This window comes from Drosophila obscura, unplaced genomic scaffold (genome assembly GCF_018151105.1).
Source record: "Drosophila obscura isolate BZ-5 IFL unplaced genomic scaffold, ASM1815110v1 contig_200, whole genome shotgun sequence".
NCBI lineage: Eukaryota > Metazoa > Arthropoda > Insecta > Diptera > Drosophilidae > Drosophila > Drosophila obscura.
Window position 1 is genome coordinate 4,459,023 of NW_024542791.1, and position 24,916 is coordinate 4,483,938.

A 24,916-nucleotide genomic window follows, 5' to 3' on the forward strand; every position below is an offset into this window, starting at 1 on the left:
CTGGCAACGCCACAAAACGACGACAAATTCGTTTTATGCTGTTTTTGTTTGAACCTTAATATGTGAATAATCCAATAAAAAGGACTTCTGAAAACATACCAATCTGTTAAAAAATTTATGTATCTATCGGACAAAATTATTTGTTTAGGGCTGAGAGTCCCAGCTAGCTGGTAATATTAAACGGAATATCAATATCGAGAAATATCAACGTCGAATGTTTTGAAAAAACAGTCGATACTATCGTGATAGTATCGTGCTGAAAAATTTATTATAAGACCTTTGAAACCTTTTAGGAACTTGTCCATTGTAAAAATTAGATGCCACCTGTCGATTTTTTTTTCATATTTGTCTTCGTTTTTTATAGCAGCCAATCCAAACATATTAAAAGCGCAACGACTTTAGCTCGATACTATCATGATAGTCTCAAAACTATCGATAGTAGAGGCCATCAGTAAAATATCGATACTATCGATAGTGCCCTCGATGGTTTGACACCTCTAGAAGATAGTTTAATAATAAGATACAACTTAAAAGATACATTTCGGTTATTGTACGTGGTCACGCCGCGTGAAATTGCACAAATTGATTAAATCAAATACAATCCAGCCCAGTGTACAGTGTAGACACGGTCAGGCGAACCGTCTGTCTGGTGCAAATAAAAATATATTTCGTTAGTGCAAATTGCACAAAAAATTGTGTGCGTGTGTGTCGTCTCGTGAAATACTGTGAAAGCTAAAAAAAATAATGCTTAAAATACAATTTATACAAATTGCCAACTAGCTGAAAGTGTCGGATCACCAGCAAATAGCAAACAGCAGCAAATCAAAAGGTAAAATAGATGTCACCAAAATAATTAAATCTGGTACTTTATGGGAGGTGCCACTCTGCCCCATAGAGCAGATGCTCCCCTCCAAATAGTTGGATAGCTTTCTGGTCCATTGCACTTCTGGAAACTGTAGAAAATTCCAATTAAAGGGAAATACTCGTACATACATATACATATGTATGTATGTACATAAGTGGTTTCATTAGCCTTCAGTAGCAATATTTGATGAAATTCCGCAGTTGTTAAAGAGAAATGGCATATTCTCGGAAATGGGAAATGGTAGGAATATTTAATAATATATGTATATATATTTACAGTATATATACATATATGGGTTGTCGCATTGGTCGCCCCGATCTTTCGCTGTAAGTGTGAGAGTGTGTGCCCAAAAGAGAGAGATAGATATGAAATTCCCAGAAACGCATTTTCTAATTTAGACCGATTTCTGAGAAGTGACAGACAGACCAAGCGGGCAAGCACAAGCAGCAGCAGCTCAACAATACCACTACACACATACACTCTTGTGCTGTGGCCTCACACACACAGATACAAATACTCGTGCTCTGGGCCTCAGACACAGATACACTCGTGCCCATGCCTCACACACACCGATGCAAAGAGCATGCCCAACATGGACAGAGACGTAGAGGTGGCGGCGGGTGGTAGTATCTGTGTGTGTTTGTGCTCTCTGCAGCGATGATGTTGGCAGCTGCTTTCGTTGTAGTTGTTGTTGCTGCTGTTGCTGTTGTCGTTGTCGTTCGCGCTATTGAATGAAATGCTGCTGCTGATACTACCCCCTGCCCCTGCTGCTGCTGCTGCTGCCTCGCTTGCTGCTATTGCTGCAAACATTTAACACCGCAAACCAGGCTGAAGCTGGCCCTCACACAGATACAATATGCGGATACAGTGGAAGCTCGCAGAAAGGGGAACTAAAGTTCAAGTTTTTTGTTCAAGGAAATTCTCTGAAATGAAAATAAGATTGACAGCCGAGTGACATTGAAGTGGAATTTTGAACTTCACGGTTCCTTAACTCAAAGATATAAATAAAGCCATATAACCATACAAGAAATGATATATTAATTTACGAGTGTTTTTAATGATTTTTAACAATACATTATATACTCTGAAATCAGTTCGAATTTATTAAAAATATGCAGACGTATTGCCAATCTATATAATTGAATTTACAATGCGAGCATTTAGCCTGAATTTCCTTTGAATGTCATACCAAATTTTCCCTCGCATAGCCTTAAATATTCCTTGATGTTCTGATGGTTTTAAAAGTTTATATCCGACTGCAAAAAGTATAATAAAAGGTCATAGTTTTCTTTGAGTTGTATCTAATAGGTACAACCGTTTATGGTCCATAAACTTCCGTCATGGCAGCTTCACTGTAGTTCTTCGTAAAGAGAGTTTGCTCCCAATCAATGAATTCAAAGCTTTGTACATTCTATGCCATCCATCCCATAAGGAGACTTGCCAAACAGGCTGCCCGGGCATTTCCCCCTGTCCTCATCGTTGAGTGCACACTGTATCTGTGCAATGCTCTCACCCATACCATAACGATGTGAACACACACACACACACATACACACTCTTCTGGCTGACTGGATAGATGGCTGACTGGGCTGGTTATTGGTCTCTGGGCTCTTTCGGCCTTTCTGCTTCGGCTTCTTGCTAAAGGTGTAGCCTATCCGCCAAGCCGCTCAATTCGGCTGAAGCCGTACAACAACAACAACAGCAACGACAGCAACATCTGAAGACTCCCTCTTCTCCTTCCATCTCTTCAGGGAACGGAACGGAACGTTCGGCGGCGTTGTTGTACCCTTCATAAGAAAAGGTGTTATTAACTTTGTTTGTAATGCGTCAAAGAGTGTGTTGCTGCCGTCTGTGCTGCCTCTCTTTGGGTGTGTGTCTGTGTGTCTGCACTTTTTTTTTTTTTGATGATTCTTGGTAAAGAAACCCGCTTTTACCATCTTCTTCCGCTCATTTCCTTGAAATTTGGTATTAAACTTGAGAGCGTTTTCAATTTTTTGTGTACTCTTTAAGAAGGGTCTCACGATTGCGAGCAGATGTCTGCCAATGCTACCCTTACTCCACATGCCATAGATACTAAAGTATCTTTTTGGTTGGAAATGCAGTTTGAGTATCTTTGAACTAAACCCTCAGATGAAAAGCTTTATCGATTAAACTTTGGATAGATTCTGCTTTTTTCTTGATCAAGTCAATATATCATAATATTATCTTTCTCGGTTAAGCTCTTCAGATTAATAATCTCCGATGAGCTCCCATGGAAAAGATGTCCCAGCAAGAGTACCTAAAGCTTCGGTCTATAAAGCTGGCCTTTCTTTCTTGCTTTTTTAATAGCTTTTCATGTGAAATTGTTTCGAACAGGATAAGTGCAATGTGAGGAGGGGCAGCAGCAGAGACCGAGTCAAAGAAAGAGAGAGAGAGAGACAGAGGGGACGCTGCTTAATTGGCGCTTTGCGAGTGGCAAAGAGATGGAAGAGCCAAAGCGAACGTAAACGAACGTGAACGATCTTGCAAAATGCCAAATTGTCTGCTTAGCAACGGACTGAGCGATCTGCTCAGCTGCTGCCACTCACACACACACACACACACACAAACTACAAATGCATACAATCATAGGCATAGGTACTCCATTGGATTTTGGCTATTTGCCCTTCCTCTTCACTCACTCACATACCTTTCTTTTATCCTATTGTTATTTGTTTTTCCTTTCTGCTCTTTGGCATTTTCGATGAGATTTCGCTGGAAATTTGATTTTGTTCGTTTCTCGTTTTTATTGTTAATTGTTCGCGTGAATTTGTTCAATTGAAACGCAATGCCAAAAAGTGAAATGTGGGCAAAATACTCAATTCTGTTTGGTTATAGTAGTAGTGTGTGTGTTCATGTGGCTCTCGAGTGGGTCGTTACAAAGTGCGGAGGGGATGGGATAAGTACTCATGCTGTGTGAGGGTAGGGAGGCCTGGAGCTACAATTGGTACAGAATGGTAGTTATAGGGAAATATGATATCTATATGAGCATTGTAAAGCCAAAAGAATGGAATCATTTCATATTTTTTCTGCTGATTGAGATGTTAGGGGATTAAATCCATAAGGAATTATAGAGAAATGCAGCAGAGATTCCATTCCCATCAAAATCTGTCACTTTCCGGTGCATATCTTATCCATAGAAAAACAGCTTCTTGATCTCTTTATTCTTTGTTATATTTTTAGAATTTCTGTACATTTATCTTAAGGAACATAGCACATCTTATCATATCCAGTCTGATACCAGAGGATCATAGGTCACTTTCGTTTCATAAGCTAATTTGGGTAGCATTTAGCTTTATTCAAATTTGTTAGACTGATTAACTACATTTTTGGATGGCATGAACATCTCTTCGGAATTTCCCTACCTTGAATATATATTTTTAAGAGCACCTACAATTCGAATACTCCTAAATTAAATCTCAATTCTCCTGCTGCTGCACTGACCTTTTTGTATGAGTATTTCCATAGCAAAGCCATTTAAGAGCACTCCACATAAAGGTGAATCCGAAAACTGTTGTGACAAAAGCACCGAAAGACCAAAAAAAAAAAACAAAAACCAGTTCAACTTTGTTTTATGTATGTAAATTTTTCTATTTGTGTCCAAGTTTCGTTATCAATGGTTATGTGTATGTATGTGTATGTGTCTATGTGTGTTTATTTGAATGGGTTTCCACGACAAAGCTCCGGGGAACTATGAGCAATAATCAACATGCGATTGGACTATATCTCTTGACCTTACCCCAAGCTCGCTTCCACTTATCTGAGCCGCATGTCACCCATTCCTCCGTCCCCGTCCCCGTCCCTGACTCTCGCATTCTCTGGTCGCCGACTCTCCGGTTCCCGTACTCGTACAAATTTGCTTTTCCTGGGAAAAGCGAACGAAATGCTTTTGATTGTTCTAAGAATTTTGTTTCGTTTCAACTTTGCAAACGGTCGGTTCTGTTGATAAGCCCCCGTCCTCGGTGCTTACGTTTGTGCCTGTGAGTATCTGTGAGAGTGCTATCTCTGTGGGCGGGTGGCTTCTTGGATGTGTGTGCGGGTGTGTGCGGGTGTGTGTGTGTGTGTGTGTGTGTTTGTTAGTTCTGTGCTTCGTAGTAATTTATCAATGAATTTTTATAGAAGCTTGTATAATCTCTGCGCCTGGCTGATAGCGTACTATCGTATTCCTCAATGTACATATACATATATGTATACATATATTTCAACGTATTCCCAAAGGTCGCTTCAGTTGTTTTCGTATCTGATTGCGTTTCTGGCCAATCGTAATCGCTAAAATTATAAAATTTAATCAATCACGTTTACCGTTTTGTCGTTCGTCGTTCAAGTGTTTTTCGTATAATACGAGGAGTGCTGCACTTTGTCGCTCAGTTAATATTTCCACGCGGAACCAAACAGGTAAATACGGGCAGACCTTAAAGTGAAACTGAATTTCGCGAAGCAAACCTACCTCAATCTCGGAAAAAGTGCAAAAAATTATATATATATTATTCGGCTATATGGATTTCATTGGGTGGATAGAACTCTTTTTGGATTTCTGTGGATTTTGCATTTTGAATTTTTGTGGATCGTTGTCTGATCTTTATTCAAAGCGGATTATTCTTTCATCAATGAGATTTTTTCGTTTTTTTTTGTTGTGTGCACCTCATTACTATCCCCTCTTAATATTTTATTTAATGGTATAAATTTTTTTAGTCGGTTTAAAGACATTAATTTATAAGATTTATGTGAGAAAAAATAGACAAGAGATATTAACGCATCAATGACATACAAAAATGAATCAATCTGTCCATCCTGCTAATGTTCTACACAGTTAGTTTTTTTAGTAAATTAAATTGTGGATCTATTCCAAAATTTTTGATATTTTCAATAATATTTCTCCAATTTATTCCAGGTCTAATTATAGCACAAAAATACCTACAAAATTCTTTCTAAAAATTCCAAACGGTTCGAAAAGTTTCTTAGCTTACCACTAAAACAACCTCCAACACTATACGCTACAAATCATATGGTATTATAAACTGTTTATCTTACTTATTCATGATTTAGACGCAAGTCTGTCGGAACGACCGACCGCCGGTTCCACAATGTTATCCATTCAGGAACAAAGACCTCAGGGCCGCCGCCCCGTGGCTACCAAAACAAATCTTTTGTACGTCACAAAGTTGATACAGTTCTTTACACATTTCTTTATATTGTGGGGGTCTATTGTGTACCGTTACCATTCGGTGCGGTGCGCTGCACTGCGGTGCTCAAGCTCATAATTTCAGCTTAACACTAGCAGGAAGCCCGAACAAAAGATACAAAAGTATCTAGGGAGACCATCTTCCAGACTATAACTAACACTACTAACGTTAGGCGTTAGGTTTGGTTTTGGCCTCGGACAAAGTGTGGTGGCAAATTAAGTTGAATTTTTCTGTTAGTGCTTTCGTTTAATCAGAAAAACAACATAAGCCCACATGGATACATATACTTATAAGTACATACATACATACATACATACATACATATATAATAGATAGAATGTATGTGCGTGTAGAGGGTATATTGCGTTTGGGCAACTTTCATGACTTCACCAAACATGTGAGTACCGTGTGCATATTTTCCAAGAATTCCATTTCCATGTGCATGTGATGTGTGTGTGTGTGTGTGTGTGTGTGTGTTTCTGCGATGGACCGGGGGCGGTGTAAGCACCCCTCGTGGCAACGTCTGCAGCCATGCTAACGGCCTGCCCGTGGGCTGCTAACCGGGGAGGGCTAACGTGCGAGCGATCCAAAGCCCACGCCCAAGAGCCTATCTGTCCCGAAGAGCCCACGGCCCAAAATACCCAAGTGGATAAAAAAATGAGGAAAGGCGGGAAACTTAAAAATAAAATTGCAAAAAGAACACACTGGGGCCCATGCCAGGCAGATCGAAGGTCGCGGGCACAACTGAATCGCCTTTAAAATAAGTGGGTTAATTAAAATATTTCAATTTGTTAACATGCTCTCGTAGTCAGCAGTGCATTGCGCCAAAGCAAAACCCGCAGTATGTACCTGTTCGACTAGCTGCGACCAATCGGGTGGTTTTTCTGTTCGTTGTTGGAAATGAAAAATTTCGTCCAAAAATTAATTCGCACTATCACCCATTTTTACAACGCACATAGCTATTTTAATTAAATGAACCTGCCTACCTGATAATATTTGCCCAAAATAAACAACCTGCGTCTCACTCCCGCATAATTCTAACAACGTGTCGATGCCGCGGCCCGAATCTGTTACGGCCGGTCGTACGAAGAAACAAGAAAAAAGAGTTGTCAGACCGCGCGTCGATCGCGCGTCGACGTCTCTACTCGTCTGTTGCAGCGGCGAGAAAAAATCTTGATGCGCGTAGTTGACATTTGTCATCGCTCACTCTGGTACTGCAGGGTTTATCATGCAGAGCCTTTTGCGGTTGTATCTGTGAGAGTCGTGTGCGAATTTCCAAGAAATCGCCTCTTTTCACATTAAATGTTAATATTATTATATTCATTATTATCGTTTTGGGGCTCTGGAGATAATCAACACAATCGCACTTAGAAATGCTTAAGTATGGGTTTTTAGTGGACAGTCTCTCTTTTGATAAGAGAAATATACTATAGAAAAAGAGAGAAATAGACTATATACATATATATATAGAGAGAGAGAGAGAGAGAGATAACCACTTTGAGCGTAAAACTTAATATAAACAAAATTCTTTGCCTACGTCAATGAAGATTTCTCCTTAAGTCTCCTGCACCGCACCACCCCACCCCCTACCAGCCCATAGCATAATCAGTCACGAACTTTTCAGCAAGAAAGAGCAAGAGACAGGTGCTATATAGAGCTAGAGAGCAACAGAGTGAGGAGAGTGGAGAGTGGCGATAAAAAGCTTCGGATCCGTTGTATAGTGGATTTTTACTGGAAATGCTAATTAAAGTTCCGAATAAGTATGAATGCCAAATTGCTCTCTCTCTCTCTCTCTCTCTCTGAGTATTCTGTTTTTATTTATTTTCCGAAAAGAGCCCGAGCAATGAATGGCTTAATTGCGAATGAAATCCCATCGTAGACGCCCCACACCACGCCACAGCACAGCACAGCAGAGCCCAACCCCGAAAAACGTAATAAATAAATCTCATTTCAATTTTCCAGTGAAAAAATATATCAAAATGGAATGGAATACACTTTCTCAGGAGCTCTCGCTCTCGCCCTCCCCCTATACTAGCCATCCCTTCTTCCCCCGCTTTGCTGCTCCGTTTTTGCATGTGATTTTATTTTCAAGCGAAGTTCATTTGCGAATTCCAAGTAAATGCAAAAAAAAAATAACACAAAAAAGAAACAAAATGGCAACAACAATAACAACAAAGAAAAGAGAGAGAGAGAGAGAAATACTCGTACAAAAAAAAAAGCGACAAAAGAAGCGACGTCGGCAGCAACAAAAAGTAATTGAATTCGCTTTAAAATCCTACGGTTCTCCTCGGCCCCGGACCCGATCCGACCACCCCGCTACTGCTGCTCCAACTTCTACCCCCCTCCTCAGCCACAGTGTCGCTGGCTACTGTCGTCGTCGTCGTCGCCACTGACTTTTGTTGAGGTTTCTTCTCATTGGAACTGGCTTGAGGTTGGCTTGAAGAGTATATCGGCTTACGCAGCGAGCTTGTTCCCACTCTCATATTAAGCCTCTTTCCTTAAACAGAAAATACTCGTACATATTTGATTACATAGTCATGCTCTGAAGTACAGATACATTTCTTTGGAAATGGAAAGGGGGTGCGAAAAAGGCTTACAACCTACAAGATACAGCAATCATGGGTACACAATAATTTTCAGCTGTAAAATTCAATATTAATTTCTCACGAAACCAATCAATCAAACTTTCTGTCATTTTCATCTTTCCAGAAAATTTCCAGGAAATGGGAATCGAGAACAATCTGCTATAGGGTACTCACTGCTTCGATGTGTCTGACAGTTGGGCTCCTTTGTGTGTTTCGGTTTTTGCACTTGCCTACATTCCGCGTCGTCCGTCCCCCCATTTGTCTCGTTGACCGCAATTCATTTTTTTCTTTCGTTTCTGTTGTGACAATTTCTGCGTAAAACATAATACTACAATATTGTCCATACGAGTACTACCAGTACACTCGTATAGCCAGCCAGCTCTTTGTTGTTGCTGTTGTTGTTTGTTGTTGGGTTTGGTGGGAAGGTTACAAACTCATTTCGAGTGCTGGCTGCCAAATGGGTTTTTAATAACGGACCTTGGTGGGGCGCGGTCCATGTACGAAATTATATTCGCTTACAGATAAAACAATAATTGATTGTATGGGTTAGAAAACGGGTTATGAAATTTCAGTTTTCCTTGGGATTTATTAATAGTCTGTCGCGTGTGGTCATGGCTAAGATTACGATATTCAGGAACAGTAAAATTAAATTAAATAAATTTGAACAGAAAATTTAATAATTTAAAAAATAATAATAATAATTTTAGTAATAAGTGGCCCGCCCATACTTTCCTATTTATCACTTCTCAAACAAACGAAAAATTAACGAATTATTTGTTGTGTTCAAAAGCCGCAAAACTTGTTTCCCTTTTAGACATTTCAATTTAAAAATAAATCCAAATTTCTTTTCTCTTTTTTAGCTCAAATAGAAATGCAAATTTTCCATTTTTATTTCAAAATCAATGAAATAAACATTTATTTAAATTGGGGAATCTCTTTAAATTAGTTTCGTTATATCTTGTTTGGGGACTTTTTCCCAAGATTTATTTCCTGCTCCATTTCGAATTAGCTTTTATTTGAGGTATTCCATCTTTGGTGTTAATTTTCAGAGGTGATTCCCCCCATCCTTCCCATTCATTTTGGGAGTCCCTTATTAGCCATTCAAATTTTGGGTTTTGGGTCTGGGTTGGGTTTGTTGGCTCTCTCTTTCTCGCCTTCGCCCTGGCCGCTCTATAGCCAGCGTTTATCACCGTTTTTACTTTGAACAAGTTATGTATTAGATCATTATCTGTATTTGGTTTTCTGACGAAATTCCGCATTGTCTGCAATCCAACAACAACAACAACAAAATATTCAGCTGCTGCTCCGGCTGGCAACAATACAAAAAAAACCGAAAGCAAAAAGTGGAAGGAAAAAGTTTAGCACTGGGATCGGATCGGGCCCTCCGAAGAGTGCCAGGCCGGCTGATAAAAAAAATGCACGCCGCTGTAGAGAGCCCCCGTCCGTCAGACAGTCATACAGACAGTCAGAGCTCCAGGAGGGAGTCATCCTGTGACTCATGGGACTACCTACCTAAACTGCGTTCTGCTGCTTATACTTCCACTGGGCTTCTCGCTCCCTGGCCCCGTCCCTGGCCCCATGCCTGGCCTCTGCCTTGAGTCTCGTATGATCCCTGGCTGCTTTTATCGGCTGTTTCAGTTTTGTATTTCCATTGAAAAAATTTTGTTGGCTGACTTGGCTGTCGCCTCATGCGGGCCTCTTGGAATCAGAAGTTGAATCTTGAGTTCAAGTCGCTGGCTTTTTGCTGTATTTCATCATAGTCGTAAATATACAAATGAAGCTTGGATCACTCACTAACGGAAAGCGGTTTCCCCTGTCTCTCTCTCTCTCTCTGACTGTCTGTCTGTCTGTTGGTGGTTAGATATATTTAATCGTTCGTTGTATGACATGCACATTGATTACTCACTTGATTAAATCGATGCATCTGAAATCGATTAATGTGTGCGATTGGTTGCAGCACGTGCGGCACGAACTGTACTTCTAAAAACGTACGAGCGAGTAGGTATGCCGTTAGACAGCGCTGCTAACGGTGCATACAAATTGCATTTGCTGCGAGTAGTACACTCGGTAGTATATGGTATGCCTTATTAGCAGACAGACTCTCTATAATTTGAAAGCGGAATGGGGGCCCCCCCCCACTTTCAACTGAAGCATTTAAATTATAATTTCGATTCTTGTTAAATGGCTGCCAATTTTGACTGTTTAGTCCCTTACCCCCGCTTTTGGGAAGTCACATTTCCCGGAAGTCAAAGCTTTGACTTTGATAATTCTCCGTGTGTGTTTTGTTTTGGAAAAACTTGTGGAAATGTATGCACTGTTAATTGCCTGGATTGTTTCAGTGTCTGAGTGTTTGATTAGGCACAGAGGGAAAATATTACTCGTTAAGTGATTAACTTTGAGTGCTTAGTGCTCTTTTCGGTTGGTGGGAATTCCATGGAAAACATTATAGCAGGCTGTGTGTTGTGTGTGTGCTTTCCGGACGGGGGCACAGAGAGTGCAGTGAAATCATTGTTCCAACGAATTTTTGAATCCACATTAGTATGGGAATTCTACAAAAATTGTGAGATTGCAGCTATTAAAGTACGTACAGTTCGCAGAACTGATAAACCCAATTTCCGTTTAAGCCATGTACATTTGACGTGTTCGTTATAATTCTAAAATAATCGCCATCAATTGATCGCAATCTTTAGAGAGAGTAATCAAAATAGAGTCGATTTCGTGGTTATTTATATTTTTATTGTTCTGCGACAAAATTCAACGTAATAATCTTCTAGTTGGTGACAGATTGGGTTGGTAGTTTCCCATTCCAGTGAACAAACTGATTAAAATTAGTCTCTAATCATATTTTAAGTGTTTTATAATTATAAAAGTGGAAAATATGTGGGAGATTCCTATACGTAAAGACTCTTAATTAGGTGTCTTAATATATTTATATATTTATACGTATCATCCGGTTTAACGTTGAGTATTTTAATTAATTTTGTATTCCTTGAAACTTTTTGCTATTTGTAATTCGTTTCTTAATTTATTTTAATTGCTTTAATTGGCGGAGATTCCCTTATGATTTCAATAATTGTAGAATATTAACAAAGTTCATTAAACTCATTAACATGTCATGTGATTTAATGAATCTTTCTCTTCCAAATATATTTGAATATATATACATATATATATATATAAATATATATATGCTGTTCGCATGGATTTCCCTCTAGGAAGGATTTCCCTCTATAAAGAACATTCATGACTGATACAAATCGATCAATCAGTTGTGTGCAATCAGGTGATCGGTGATCTAATTATTTCACCATCGAACAACTCAATTAACACAGAGCTTCATTGCTCATAGCCATAGCTGCCATAGCTACCACCATTTTAGGGTAAATCACAAGAATTTCTACTGCTAACAGAGGGGAATGGAGGTGGATGTGGCTGTGGCTGTGGGTGACTCATTAACCTGTGCTTTGTATCCGTTGTCATGTCCCATTTACTACTCGTATTTCTGCCCTACTTCCAGCACCCTCCCTCCCTCCCCTCTCTTTCCTAGTACCACATTTCGTAGCGTAGGGACTTTGATGCACGAAAGCTGACGCATCTTATTAGTGGGTAAATTTCGAGTACGTCTGCGTTGCGATAAGGATTCCAAGTTTGGCTAGTGCGAAAGTAATTACTCAGCCAAAGGCAAAGGCAAAGGCAAAAGCAAAGCTGAAGGCAGTGCCACAGCAGACAGATTGGAGTGGGAATTGGGGACAGGCCCACATTTTGTGGTTCTGATTTGAAATTAAATTGATTTATCAGTGAATATTATTAACGATTTCCCATGAATGGGGGCTTAGTGTTGTGCCTCTGTGGCCAGGGTCTCGTTTCATTTGTTGATTATGGGATTTCCAATTTCTGTACAGATGATAAGCCAGCCGCATTGACCCAGAAGTCAAATGGGTTCTACAGAGCGAGTTTGTGGGTAGGGGGGGGGGGAAGCACATGTGTGTGTGTGTGCGTGTGTGTGTGATCTAGGGGGGCATGCCTATAAATAGGATGAGCATATTACTTCTTGGGAGAACTGATGCGTGGGATTGGTATGCCATTGTTTATCAGCATCATCATGATGAAGATCTCCCGCTCTCTCTCTCTCTCACCTCTCTCTCCCTCTCTCTGTCTCTATGTCTGGTTATGAGTCAGTTCGTGGGGGAGCAAGAGTACAGCAGAGAGTACACTGGTCTTTGGTGAGGGTGAGACTGCATTTAATTGCCCATTTGACCGTAGATTGCTGCGCTAGAGACCCCCAGGAGCCCTCTATGCCCATTCCAGTCCTCGACTTCAACAATATCTTTCCACTAAGTAACTAATTAAGTTGGGAATGAGGATGGGGCGAATGGTGAAGCCCCCACCATGCCTGGGGATTGCTGTAGGTCAAGACATTTCACACGCTGCCGGAGAAGAGGCACAAACTGGTTCCCTCTCTACTCACGACTGCTGCACACACACAGACATGCAGTATCTGGAAGTTGCGAAATGTCTGTGTATGCCGAGAGTAAATATTAAAAATGTGCTAACTCCCAAGTAAAATAAAGATAAGCCTCCAGAATAGATATATATGTATTAGTATGAAAAACCCTTTGCAATGCCCAGAATATTCCACAATAAAATCTAATCAGAAATTCCCTGCATTCTCTCGCCTCTATTTGCAGCAGATTGAAAGCACAGAAAAGACTCTCCCACAGAGCGCACAGACAGAGCTTCCAATGGGTCATCACTTTAGTAAGCCTACTGTACGCGTTGCCAGTCAGGACAAGAACAAATCCAATATCCAGCAGCAGAGATTCGAGCAGGTGGCAGAGGAGCCACAGCAGGTGCAACTAGTGGAGGAAATTCTAGCACAAACGGACGTCAACAGTGCGTCGGAAGTGCGTCAAATCATAATCAAAATACAATTGGCCAAAATGGAGAATGGCAATGGTGGTCAGGTGCAGCAGCAGCAGCAGCAGCAGGAGGAGGTGCACGTAGAGCAAGGTGTCGCCGTCGCCGTCGCCGCTATGTCTGCGGACACGCTAAATGCAAATGAGCAGCAGCAAATTGTGGTGGAGGCGAGTTCCGGAGTGGGATCGGGTGCGGTGTCAAATCGAACTGCTGGCAGTTCAACGGAAGCGCCAAAAACCGAGAGACAACAGCTCGTGAATAACAACAATTTACCGGGAAGTGGTGTCGCAGTCGGGAATATTGTGGCTGAGGCAGCGATAAGTACGCTACAATTGAACGACGTCCACAACGATAATGATGATGATGTGGATGATGATGATGATGTGGATGAGTCGCTGCTGCGTCGGCGTCACCACAGCCACAGCCACGAGGCCGAAGTCGTTGAATACTGCGAGGTGCTCGAGTCGCTGCCAGTCAGCGAAATGTTGTCGACGGGAGCACAACACACCAGTCCCAGCGGCATCAGCAACAGCAACAGCAACAGCAAGCAAGGTGAGAAGGCGACTCATAGACTCATGGCATAGCCCCACACAGATTACTCATTAGGCAATGTTTATTTCTCTTTTTCCACATTTCCTTGGAACCAGCTCCTAGAGGGAGTGCCGCCAGCGGAAATAGTTGCTGTCGGAGTCGCAGCAGCAAAGCCCTGTCCATGGGGGCCACAGAATCCACAGCAGCCACAGCAGCGGCAGCGGCCCCAACCAGCTCCAAGCGACGTTGCTGCAAGTGCAAGTGCCGGGATGCCATCCGGGGCTTCAGAGACATGCTCGACTCCAGCAAGGATAAGAAGGAGACCAGCACATCAGCGTCAGCTTCGTCCGCGGTGACTAGGAAATCTCGCACGGCCGATCGCCGGTCGACGCCACCCACGCTGAGTGGGGCCAGTGGCAGCGGCCTGGGGATTACCCAGCAACGGCTGCAGACACAGAGGAAACGGAACTCCGTGGCCGTGCCAGAGCCAAGTCAGTTGGCGATTTGGACCGCACCGGTGAATGGTGATGTCATCATACGCATCAGCTCGCCGCAATTTGTGGTGGAATCACCCAATGCCCGGGTAACAGTGGGCCCCAACATTCGACTGGTGACGGAGACAGCGCCAGCAACGATTCTCCCACAGCAGCAGCAGCACCAGCAATTGCAGCAGCAGCAGCAGATGGATCCCCAGCAGCAGGGTCCTCCAGTGCGTCTCACCTATGGCCGTCGCAGCGTGACCGTGCACTCGCAGATCGATTTTATGCATTGCCTGGTGCCCGATCTGGAGCGGATCATCAACAGCAGCTTCTACTGGGGCAAGATGGATCGCTATGAGGCGGAGCATCTGCTCGAGGGCAAGCCGGAGGGCACCTTCCTGCTGCGCGACTCGGCCCAGGAGGAGTTCCTCTTCTCAGTTACATTCCGCAAATATGGAAGATCGCTGCACGCGCGCATCGAGCAGAGTGGTCACAAGTTTAGGTAAGTCCTGAGAGATCTCTCTGTGGCAAAACGAACTGCCAACTAATTGCAATTTTTGCTTGCATTTCTACAGCTTTGACTGTCATGATCCGTGCGTGTTTACCGCGCCCACGGTGACGGGCCTGCTGGAGCACTACAAGGATCCGTCCTGCGTGATGTTCTTCGAGCCCTGCCTGACCATGCCGCTGCACCGGAGACAGACCTTCTCGCTGCAGCAGCTGGCGCGAGCGACGATCGTCTCGAACACCAGCTACGATGGCATCAATCAGCTGGAGCTGCCGGGGCGACTGAAGAGCTACCTCAAGGAGTACCACTACAAGCAGAAGCTGCGCGTCAAGCCCTGCGATGCCCACACACCGGTACCGTTCTACGGCAACGTATAGTCCGCGGCGCATTCGGCTCATCCGGCCGCACAGCAGCAGCCGATGGGCTTCTTCTACTACGAGGAAGTGGACAGCGACGACGATGATGAGGAGGGTGTCAATATCGTTCACCTGTCCTATGTGCAGCCTGACGAGGATTTGCTTCGACTACAGGACAGCAGGCAGACGGCGTCGGCGGCGGCAACCAGCGGAAGGCGGCCTCATCATCGAGCTGTCTCATCGAATCTACACGAGCAGCTGTGCCGGCTGCCCCATCGCATGGCCGTTGCCTTGGGCCGGATGTCGGCGAATCTAAACTGTTATCAGTCCATGGCAACATCGTCATCGTCTACGCTGCAGCAGCGCAGCAAGCGCAATGCCTGATGCAGCAGCAACAGCAGCAGCAACAACGCAACGCAACGCAAGAAATGAAACCAAAACTCAACTAGAGACAATCCCAGTGCATCGTGTGCCGCCACCATAAAGTTATAGTAGGAATACAAAAAGCCCCGGAAAAGCCCCCCCAAAAAAGCAAACAAAAAAGCAAACAAAAAATGTGGAATCAAAATCAGATACAATTAATTGTACTATTACTAAGTATTATCGCTAAATGCAATTCCTCCCTCCCCGCCCTACCGCACACTCTCCTATGATAAGTATTGCTAGAGAAACTCGTTCTGCATTTTGCTTTCCCCCGCAAGGAAAAGTATTTTTTGTAATATTTCGATGTACGTATTTATTTACAAACAAAACAAAACAAACCATTAATTGTAATTTATGGAATCTAAATTATGTGTACATATAAACAAATTTAGCTATGTATAATATCTACATATATATATTTATATATATCAGATACAAAATAGTTAGTGTAAAAAACTCTCTCATTAGCCAAATTTCAAATTATTTCATTTATACTTTATATTTATATTTATGTCTGCTCTCGTACACTGTATTTATTTATTGAAAGTAGTTTACATTTTTCGTGCGAGCGCGAGCGCGAGTGCGAGTGCTTTGTTTTAACGTTCGATTGTACATATTCTGGATCTTCGTATTAGCTATAGTTAAGCATTATCCAATATACAAGATATATTCCTAGTTATTAGGTGGTTGCTGTTATTCGTAAACATTCAATAAGCAGTTGTTTCCAAGACCCTAACATATTTTACATATCCAAAACTGTTGATGAGCATGAGTATAAACGATATACAAAAAAGCCAAAACACAAATAAAGTTGATGATCAAATTTAGCAATGAAGTCGAAATATGTTTTTTTTTTCACTTTTATACTTTTTACTATAACCTTGCAGCTACTTGATGATACCCTTCGCTGTACATACGTACATTATAAAACAAAGGATGTTTCGAGAGAACTAAACGTTATACTTGATTAAAGTTCGAAATATTTAGCACTGGGAAAATTTACATTCACTCAAAATGTCAACCATTAAATACGATTGGACATTATATAAATTAAATTACACTGGAAATTTACGACATTAATGGCAATATTTTAGCAAGAGGCTTCGTTTTGTTTTCTTGGCCGTTCTGCAACGAAATACTTGTTATTTGTAAATATTTAAACTTACTTCTTTGGTCATGCTTCTTACCTAAGAAATATAACTAAACATAGACATCATTTTTGGCTGCAGTTAAGGACATACTTACGCAAGGTCGGCGACAGACTACAGCATCAGGTTTGGGCTAAAGGAGAGATCGGTTACAAATAATAATAAATGTAGTTCCGTAGAGGAATTAATGGTATGATTTTTACCCTTTCTTGGACTAGGAACGGCGCTTATGAAATGTATGTTGGAGCTTATAGATATATAAACGTTAAAATAGAAGGAATTTATTTGAATGAGTTTCCTGCTCACCATTTTGCGGTATGTCTCCTTCTGCTTCTTAGTTAGACGCCCCCAAGCTTTGGCACCACGGATGACCATTTCTTTAGGCGACAGTCCGCAATGGTCTTGCTTGAACTGTCGCAAAAAATTCAGATAACCATTTGTGGTCAGCCGGGCGATTTTTTGGGGCTTGTAAACTTTCTTTGTGCACTTTTTAGCCTTTGTCATCTTGAAAAATATATGAAACTTAAGTTTGAAAGTATATAATGAGAAAGATGTACACTTTTTCCAAAGACAACTTGTGTAAATCCAAAAACTAAATTCTTACTGAATACCGGATCACATTAGCTGGATTATGGCCTTTTGTAAAATCGACACTTAAAATTTCGCTTTAATAATTAAATTAATTGGAATATAAATTCTGTTAAGTGTTTGAAATACTGGCCTATAACAAAAAAAATGGGTTTTCTATAAAAATTGGAGAAAATATATCGCTGTGGTTCTCATCCTGACTTTTTGAGTCATAAATTTAAGGAAAAGGTCGTTATTGGTCGTTAAGGTCGTTATTGAAATTTTTCTTTCAAATTAAAATACGCACCGAGTCGCAAACGATTATCATTAATTAAATCTTATCTACATATATTCAATATCTCAAATTCAATTAATTCGTAATATGAAATATCAAATGATATTTTCCCAAAAGAGCTTGCATAGTTGTATTGAGCTCTCTCTCTGTGCCGCTTTCCAAAATTTATTAAATTTCAATTCCATGGGTAAATTAAGGAACATAGGGTTTTTGGAACTTGCATACGCAGGCTTAATTTTGGCTTTGGGAATTTAAGTGGGTTAAGTTGGTTTTTTCCTTGGTATATTCACGGTATATTTTGAAAATGAGGATGGTATATTTCTGGGGGTAAGGTAAGGGTAAATAATTATTAAAAAACCATTGAAACCTTTTAGGAACTAGTCCATTATACAAATTAGATGCCACCTGTCGATTTTTTTTACAAATTTGTCTTCGTATTTTATAACAGCCAATCCAAACATATCAAAAGCGCAACGACTGTAGCTCGATACTATCATGATAGTCTCAAAACCATCGATAGTAGAGGCCATCAGTAAAATATCGATACTATCGATAGTGCCATTGAGAATTTTTCATTAAAACTTATTTGGGCTACATTTTTTTGTTAGCGCGCGTGCTGTGAACGCCGCTGAATGATAGCTCTGAGTGCATTGTTAACGAAGTACACGATCGGTATTATGAGCAATCTAAGCAATGGCAATCCTCAACAGCAACAGAACCAGCAGCAGCAGCAGCAGCAACAACAGCAGCAGCAGCCACCAAATGCAGCAGCAGCAGGACAGGGGAATGCTGTGGGTGGGGGCGCAGGTGCGGACATAGAAATGATAGCTCTTCCTCCGCCTGGACTGGGGGCTGCCGTGGGCGTGGCGGCAGTCCAGCGACAACGTCTGCTCCAGCAGGCTCACCAGAACACCGCCGCCGAAGGCAGTGGCCTGGAACGAGGCAGCTGCCTGCTTCGCTATGCCTCGCAGAACTCCCTGGACGAGAGCTCGCAGAAGCACGTCCAGCGGCCCAACGGCAAGGAGCGCGGCACAGTGGGTCAATACAGCAACGAGCAGCACACAATTCGCTCCTTCGATGCCATGAACGAGATGCGCAAGTAAGAAAAAAAACGTACTAAATGATGTGGACAGGTGGGATTAGTCGCTTGACTTTTGGCCCAAAATCTGAAAAATAATAATCACTGCAAATGTCAGACGATCGTCTCGTCTCGTCGCGGCATCCCATTCGCATTTTGCATATTTGCGCAGTTGATTTTCTGTTTGTCTGTTTGGCTTATACATACATTTTTTTTGTATAATATTTGCCTTCGCCTTTTGTCAAGGGGCTATTCGTATTAATTGTTCGTCTAGTTTTTGTTGCTGTACTTTTAATGGGTTGTATGCGTTGCCTTTTGGTTTTGCATTAGAGCACGACCTTGAACTTGCGCATGGCCCAACGATTTCTGTCGATTTGTTGTGGTGTCTGGCTTCCGCGTCTCTGGTTTAAGTTGAGTGGAAAATTACTTGATGGCCAGAAACCAGTTTCCAAAAACCAAATCCATAGTGGTGGTCTCAGAGCCAAAAGTGAATGTGTTGTAACATTAAGGTGAGCGAACACGTGTTGAGCACAGGATTTAAGCGGAGGATACTGGGAGTCATATGAATATATGTACCTAGGAAAGATGACCATCAGAAAACTTTCCCTTTGAATTCAGAACCACAAAAGATTCAACAGGAAGATGTACAGAAAACGGCCCAGGTACACGAAGAACACACAGAGAATGAAGAACTCCCCCAAGATCAGTTTCGGTTAAGAAGAGCAAATATAAATCAGGTTTTTAACACCAAACAAACAAACAAACATAAAAAGCGATATCATTCATATTGATTAAACCATTTAACACCTACTAATACTCTCGGTTTCTTTGCTTCTTCGTTTTGCAGACAAAAACAACTCTGTGATGTCATATTGGTGGCCGATGATGTGGAGATTCATGCCCATCGCATGGTCTTGGCCTCGTGCAGTCCCTACTTCTATGCAATGTTCAACAGCTTCGAGGAGTCGCGTCAGGCGCGAATCACACTGCAGAGCGTGGATGCACGAGCACTGGAACTGCTCATCAATTATGTGTACACGGCAACGGTGGAGGTGAACGAGGATAATGTACAGGTCCTGCTGACGGCCGCCAATCTGTTGCAGCTAACCGATGTGCGGGATGCCTGCTGTGATTACCTGCAGACCCAATTGGATGCCAGCAATTGTCTGGGCATACGCGAGTTTGCCGATCTTCATGCCTGCGCGGAGCTGCTGAACTATGCGGAGACCTACATCGAGGAGCATTTCAAGTGAGTGTCAAGATCAAATGGCAAATATTTTTACCACAGAGAACGCAATCGGACAGACTGACGAGCTGAGATAAGGTTTTGTTATTCCATAATCAATTCTCTCTGAGATTTTGTGCAAAATCAGCAAGGTCAGCCCTATATTTAGTCGTTCTGGAACTCGTTTGGATTCGATTTGGATTGTATACATTTCATTAATTGTAAAACATTGAAAGCAATTTATAATCAACCGGTTTATTATTTGCCATTTATTGAATCTCCATCTCAATCCCATATTCCGCCAACATTCAACATTTATGGCCCGAATTTACTGACTGATTTATTTGCTTTATTTTTGTTTTTGCCTTTTTGTGCTGCAGCGAGGTGATCCAGTTCGATGAGTTTCTGAATCTATCGCACGAGCAGGTTATCAACCTGATAGGAAACGATCGGATTTCGGTGCCCAATGAGGAGCGCGTCTACGAGTGTGTGATCGCCTGGCTGCGCTACGATGTGCCCATGCGGGAGCAGTTCACCTCGGCCCTGATGGAGCATGTGCGCCTGCCGTTCCTGTCCAAGGAGTACATTACACAGCGCGTGGACAAGGAAATGCTGCTGGAGGGGAATATTATATGCAAGAATCTCATCATAGAGGCCCTCACCTATCACCTGCTGCCCACGGAGACGAAATCCGCACGTACAGTGCCCCGGAAGCCGGTGGGCATGCCCAAAATATTGCTGGTGATTGGCGGCCAGGCACCCAAGGCCATACGTGCCGTCGAGTGGTACGATCTGCGCGAGGAGAAGTGGTACCAGGCTGCCGAGATGCCCAATCGTCGCTGCCGCTCCGGTTTGAGTGTGCTGGGGGATAAGGTCTATGCCGTGGGTGGCTTCAACGGTGCGCTGCGTGTCCGCACGGTGGATGTGTACGATCCGGCCACCGATCACTGGGCCCAATGCTGCAACATGGAGGCCCGGCGATCTACTCTGGGCGTGGCTGTCCTCAACGGCTGCATCTTTGCCGTGGGCGGATTCGACGGCACCACCGGACTCTCCAGTGCCGAGATGTACGACCCCAAGACTGATATCTGGCGATTCATTGCATCCATGTCCACGCGTCGCAGTTCCGTGGGTGTGGGCGTCGTCCATGGCCTGCTCTATGCCGTCGGCGGCTACGATGGCTTCTCCCGCCAGTGTTTGTCCTCCGTGGAGCGTTACAATCTCGACACAGACACCTGGTCAGCCATCGCCGAGATGTCTTCCCGTCGCAGTGGAGCCGGCGTGGGAGTGATGAACAACATCCTGTATGCGGTGGGGGGCCACGATGGGCCCATGGTACGCAAGTCCGTTGAAGCCTACGACTGTGAGACCAACACCTGGAGCTCAGTGTCGGACATGTCCTATTGTCGCCGCAATGCCGGCGTGGTGGCCCACGAGGGGCTGCTCTATGTGGTCGGGGGCGATGATGGCACCTCCAATTTGGCCTCCGTGGAGGTCTACTGCCCGGAGTCGGACAGCTGGCGCATCCTGCCCGCCCTGATGACCATTGGACGCAGCTACGCGGGCGTCTGTATGATCGATAAGCCCATGTGAATGGAAGAGCAGGGTGCATTGGCACGGTAAGTGTGAACCCTCGAATGGGGGGTTTCTGATCCCCTGCACTTAAGTCTAATTAATGCGTTCGATTACAGCCAAGCGGCTTCGTTGGCCATAGCACTGATGGATGATGAGAACAGCCAGGCTGAGGGGACGATGGAGGGTGCCATTGGTGGTGCCATTTATGGCAATATCCCACCAGTTGGAGCGGCTGCTGCTGCAGCAGCTCCAGTCCAGCCATCGGCGGCTCTTCAGCTCCCAAATCATCCACACTACGAGAACATCTATGCGCCAATCGGTCAGCCCAACAATAATCAAATTGTGGCCGCCGCCAATGTCAATGCCCCTGCAAATGTTGAGGAAGCTCAACCCTCATATGCACCCCAACAAGCGCCTCAACAGGCGCCACAACTGGTGATCCAACAGGCACCTCAACAGCCGCCCCAACCAGCGCCAACAGAAGCCAATGCCAACATGAATCCACCCCCACAGCCAGGACCCACACCACCACCGCCACAGCAACGCGTACTGCCAATGAACAACTATCGCAATGATTTATACGATCGATCTATAGCTGGTGCGGGGATGCTGGGCACCAACGCCGCTACGGCTGCGGCCGCCTACGATGTGCCACGAGCAGTGCGCTCAGGCCTGGGATACCGTCGAAACTTTCGCATAGATATGCAGAATGGTAAGAAGGAGCTGCAAGCAAATAGTAGCAAAGCGTAAACAATGTTTTTCTGATACCCTTTAGGCAATCGCTATGGCACCGGACTGCGTTGCACGCCACTCTACACAAACAGTCGCTCGAATTGTCAGCGTCAGCGCAGCTTTGACGACACCGAATCCACCGATGGTTACAATCTGCCCTATGCCACAGCTGGCACAATGCGCTATGAGAACATCTACGAGCAGATACGCGACGAGCCCATCTATCGACCCACTGCCGCTAACCGAGTGCCGCTCTATACACGCCTCGATGTGCTGGGGCATGGCATAGGACGAATCGAGCGACACCTCAGCTCCTCCTGCGGCAACATTGATCACTATAATCTGGGAGGCCATTACGCTGTGCTGGGACACTCGCATTACGGAACAGTTGGGCACATACGCCTCAATGCCAATGGGGCAGGCGGCACGACTGCGAGTGGAGGAGCAGGAAGCAGCACTTGCAACGTGCCCAGCTGTCAGGCGTATGTGGGGAGTGCTAGTGCCGCTGCGGCAGCGGCTGCAGCCGCTGGAATGGATTACGGCAACGTAAAGGTGCCCGTGAAGAACAGCGCATCGAGTTTCTTTAGTTGCCTGCACGGCGAGAATTCGCAGAGCATGACCAACATTTACAAGACGACAGCAGCGGCGATGGCTGCCCACAACTCTCCACTAACGCCGAATGTGTCCATGGAGCGTGCGGCACGCTCCGCCTCCGCTGGAGCCACGGGAGCAGTCGTAGAGGATCCATCCGTGCCGGAAAGCGCTTCCAGTTCATCAGTGAGCAGTGCCACACGCCCAACAGGAGCCATACCCAAGGTAAAGGCGGCCAGCAAGGCGTCCAAGGAGTCGGCTAATTCTTCTACTTCTCCATCTACCGCTGGCTTAGACAAAAGTGGATCCACTGCGTCGGTCAAGAGTGGATCAACGGCGGGCGTCAAGAGCGGCTCAACGGCGGGAGTCAAGAGTGCAGCCTTGGCCAAAAAAACGACATCGGCATCGACATCGACGACAGCCCGATCAAGTTCTTCCGGAGATGCCAACGGAAACGGAAACGGAACTCTGAACCGCATATCCAAGTCCAGTCTGCAGTGGCTGCTGGTGAACAAATGGCTGCCACTGTGGATCGGCCAGGGGCCCGATTGCAAGGTAAGAATTCACTTTACAGCACCACCAAGGATACTGACTCATCTATTTCCTTGTAGGTGATCGACTTTAACTTTATGTTTTCGCGGGATTGCGTTAGCTGCGACACCGCCTCCGTGGCCTCTCAGATGTCGAATCCCTATGGCACACCACGTTTGGGTGGCTTGCCCCAGGACATGGTTCGCTATCAGAGCTCCTGCAGTGGATCCTGTGCAGCTTCGCCTGTTTCCTCTACCATGCGTCGGGATCCAAATGCAGCGGCCCGTCCTCTTCACAGCACTTTGAGTCGATTGCGGTGTGGAGCAGCCGACAAGCGTAATCAGAATGGAGCAGCGGCCTCAAATTACAGATACGAGGATCCCTCGTACGAGAATGTGCACGTTCAGTGGCAGAATGGCTTCGAATTTGGACGCTCGCGTGACTACGATCCCAGCTACCACCATCAGCGTCCGATGCTGCAGCGTGCGAGATCCGAGAGTCCCACATTCAGCAATCAACAGCGACGCCTACAACGCCAGGCAGCCCAGGCACAGCAGCAGCAGCAGCAGGCGCAGCCATCTGCCGCCAAACCGGGGGATCCCTTCAAGAACTACAAGCTGAATGCGGAGAACAATAGTTTCAAGCCGAAGCCGCCAGCACCAGTGGAATTGCCCGACGAACTCGAGGGTGCTGTGGGTGGTGCAGCTGTGGAAGTGTCTATTGCGGAAGTGGAGGCGGTGGATCTGCCTGTGGATCCTCCTGTCAATTTGAGTGATAATGAGACTGAGACAACCAGCAGTCAAAATAACCCTCAATGCCCTAACACCGCCAGCAGCAGCAGTAGCAGCAGCAGCCAGAATAATGTGAATGAGAACCACGACTAAAATCGGCTGTAGTTCAATTTGTTTTTAATAGCAGCTTTTAATTTACTATTTTTTTTAGTTTTGTGTTAATTTTTGTGTCATTTGGCCCAACGCTGCTCCTCTCCTAAAAATTGGATCTCAAAAAATGAAAATTCAAAATCGAATCGACCAAAAAAAAAAAAACCGATCAAATTCGAATTCAATTTTAAAAATTTTATAAAATATTTATACTTAAGAGAAAAATATTCACATGGTAGAATTTGATAGCATTACAATACATATAAGGGGCAACATTTTGTGTAACCAGCCAAAGCTCAAGATCGAATATTATGTTGGATAAACTAGTTTGTAGTTCAATGAAGAATTTTTTTGTGTCATAAGCGCCATATCAAGCACTCACACACACACACACTCTATATCTATATACATACATAAATGTCCTCGAA

At 44.0% G+C, this 24,916-nt stretch overlaps 2 protein-coding genes and 1 long non-coding RNA gene across 3 annotated transcripts; 2 read left to right on the plus strand and 1 right to left on the minus strand.

The window, feature by feature from the left end:
* Nucleotides 1–515: 515 nt before the first annotated feature.
* On the plus strand, nucleotides 516–15,635 carry LOC111076806. The gene is made up of 4 exons (XM_022370785.2): nucleotides 516–829; nucleotides 13,340–14,120; nucleotides 14,216–15,080; nucleotides 15,154–15,635. Exons 2-4 carry the CDS (start codon nucleotides 13,394–13,396, stop codon nucleotides 15,461–15,463), a joined length of 1,902 nt encoding a protein of 633 aa, XP_022226477.2. The 5' UTR covers nucleotides 516–829; nucleotides 13,340–13,393; the 3' UTR covers nucleotides 15,464–15,635.
* Nucleotides 15,636–16,804: 1,169 nt separating this feature from the next.
* Nucleotides 16,805–17,571, minus strand: LOC111076814. The gene is made up of 4 exons (XR_002608080.2): nucleotides 17,320–17,571; nucleotides 17,217–17,260; nucleotides 17,053–17,146; nucleotides 16,805–16,990 (listed from the first exon to the last, which is right to left on the minus strand). It is a non-coding gene; the product is annotated as an uncharacterized LOC111076814 (long non-coding RNA).
* An 866-nt stretch (nucleotides 17,572–18,437) lies between these two features.
* On the plus strand, nucleotides 18,438–24,876 carry LOC111078584 (ring canal kelch protein). Its single transcript, XM_041593919.1, has 7 exons — nucleotides 18,438–18,974; nucleotides 19,801–20,202; nucleotides 20,559–21,797; nucleotides 21,870–22,137; nucleotides 22,201–22,465; nucleotides 22,529–23,631; nucleotides 23,688–24,876. The coding sequence occupies exons 1-7, from the start codon at nucleotides 18,508–18,510 to the stop codon at nucleotides 24,489–24,491; spliced, it is 4,548 nt and encodes a 1,515-aa protein (XP_041449853.1). The 5' UTR covers nucleotides 18,438–18,507; the 3' UTR covers nucleotides 24,492–24,876.
* Nucleotides 24,877–24,916: the final 40 nt, after the last annotated feature.

Coding starts and splice junctions, on each gene's coding strand:
- LOC111076806 (XM_022370785.2), top strand. CDS start 13,394: ATGGGTCATCACTTTAGTAAGCCTACTGTACGCGTTGCCAGTCAGGAC. Junction 14,121..14,215: donor CAACAGCAACAGCAAGCAAG/GTGAGAAGGCGA, acceptor CCTTGGAACCAG/CTCCTAGAGGGAGTGCCGCC. Junction 15,081..15,153: donor CAGAGTGGTCACAAGTTTAG/GTAAGTCCTGAG, acceptor GCATTTCTACAG/CTTTGACTGTCATGATCCGT.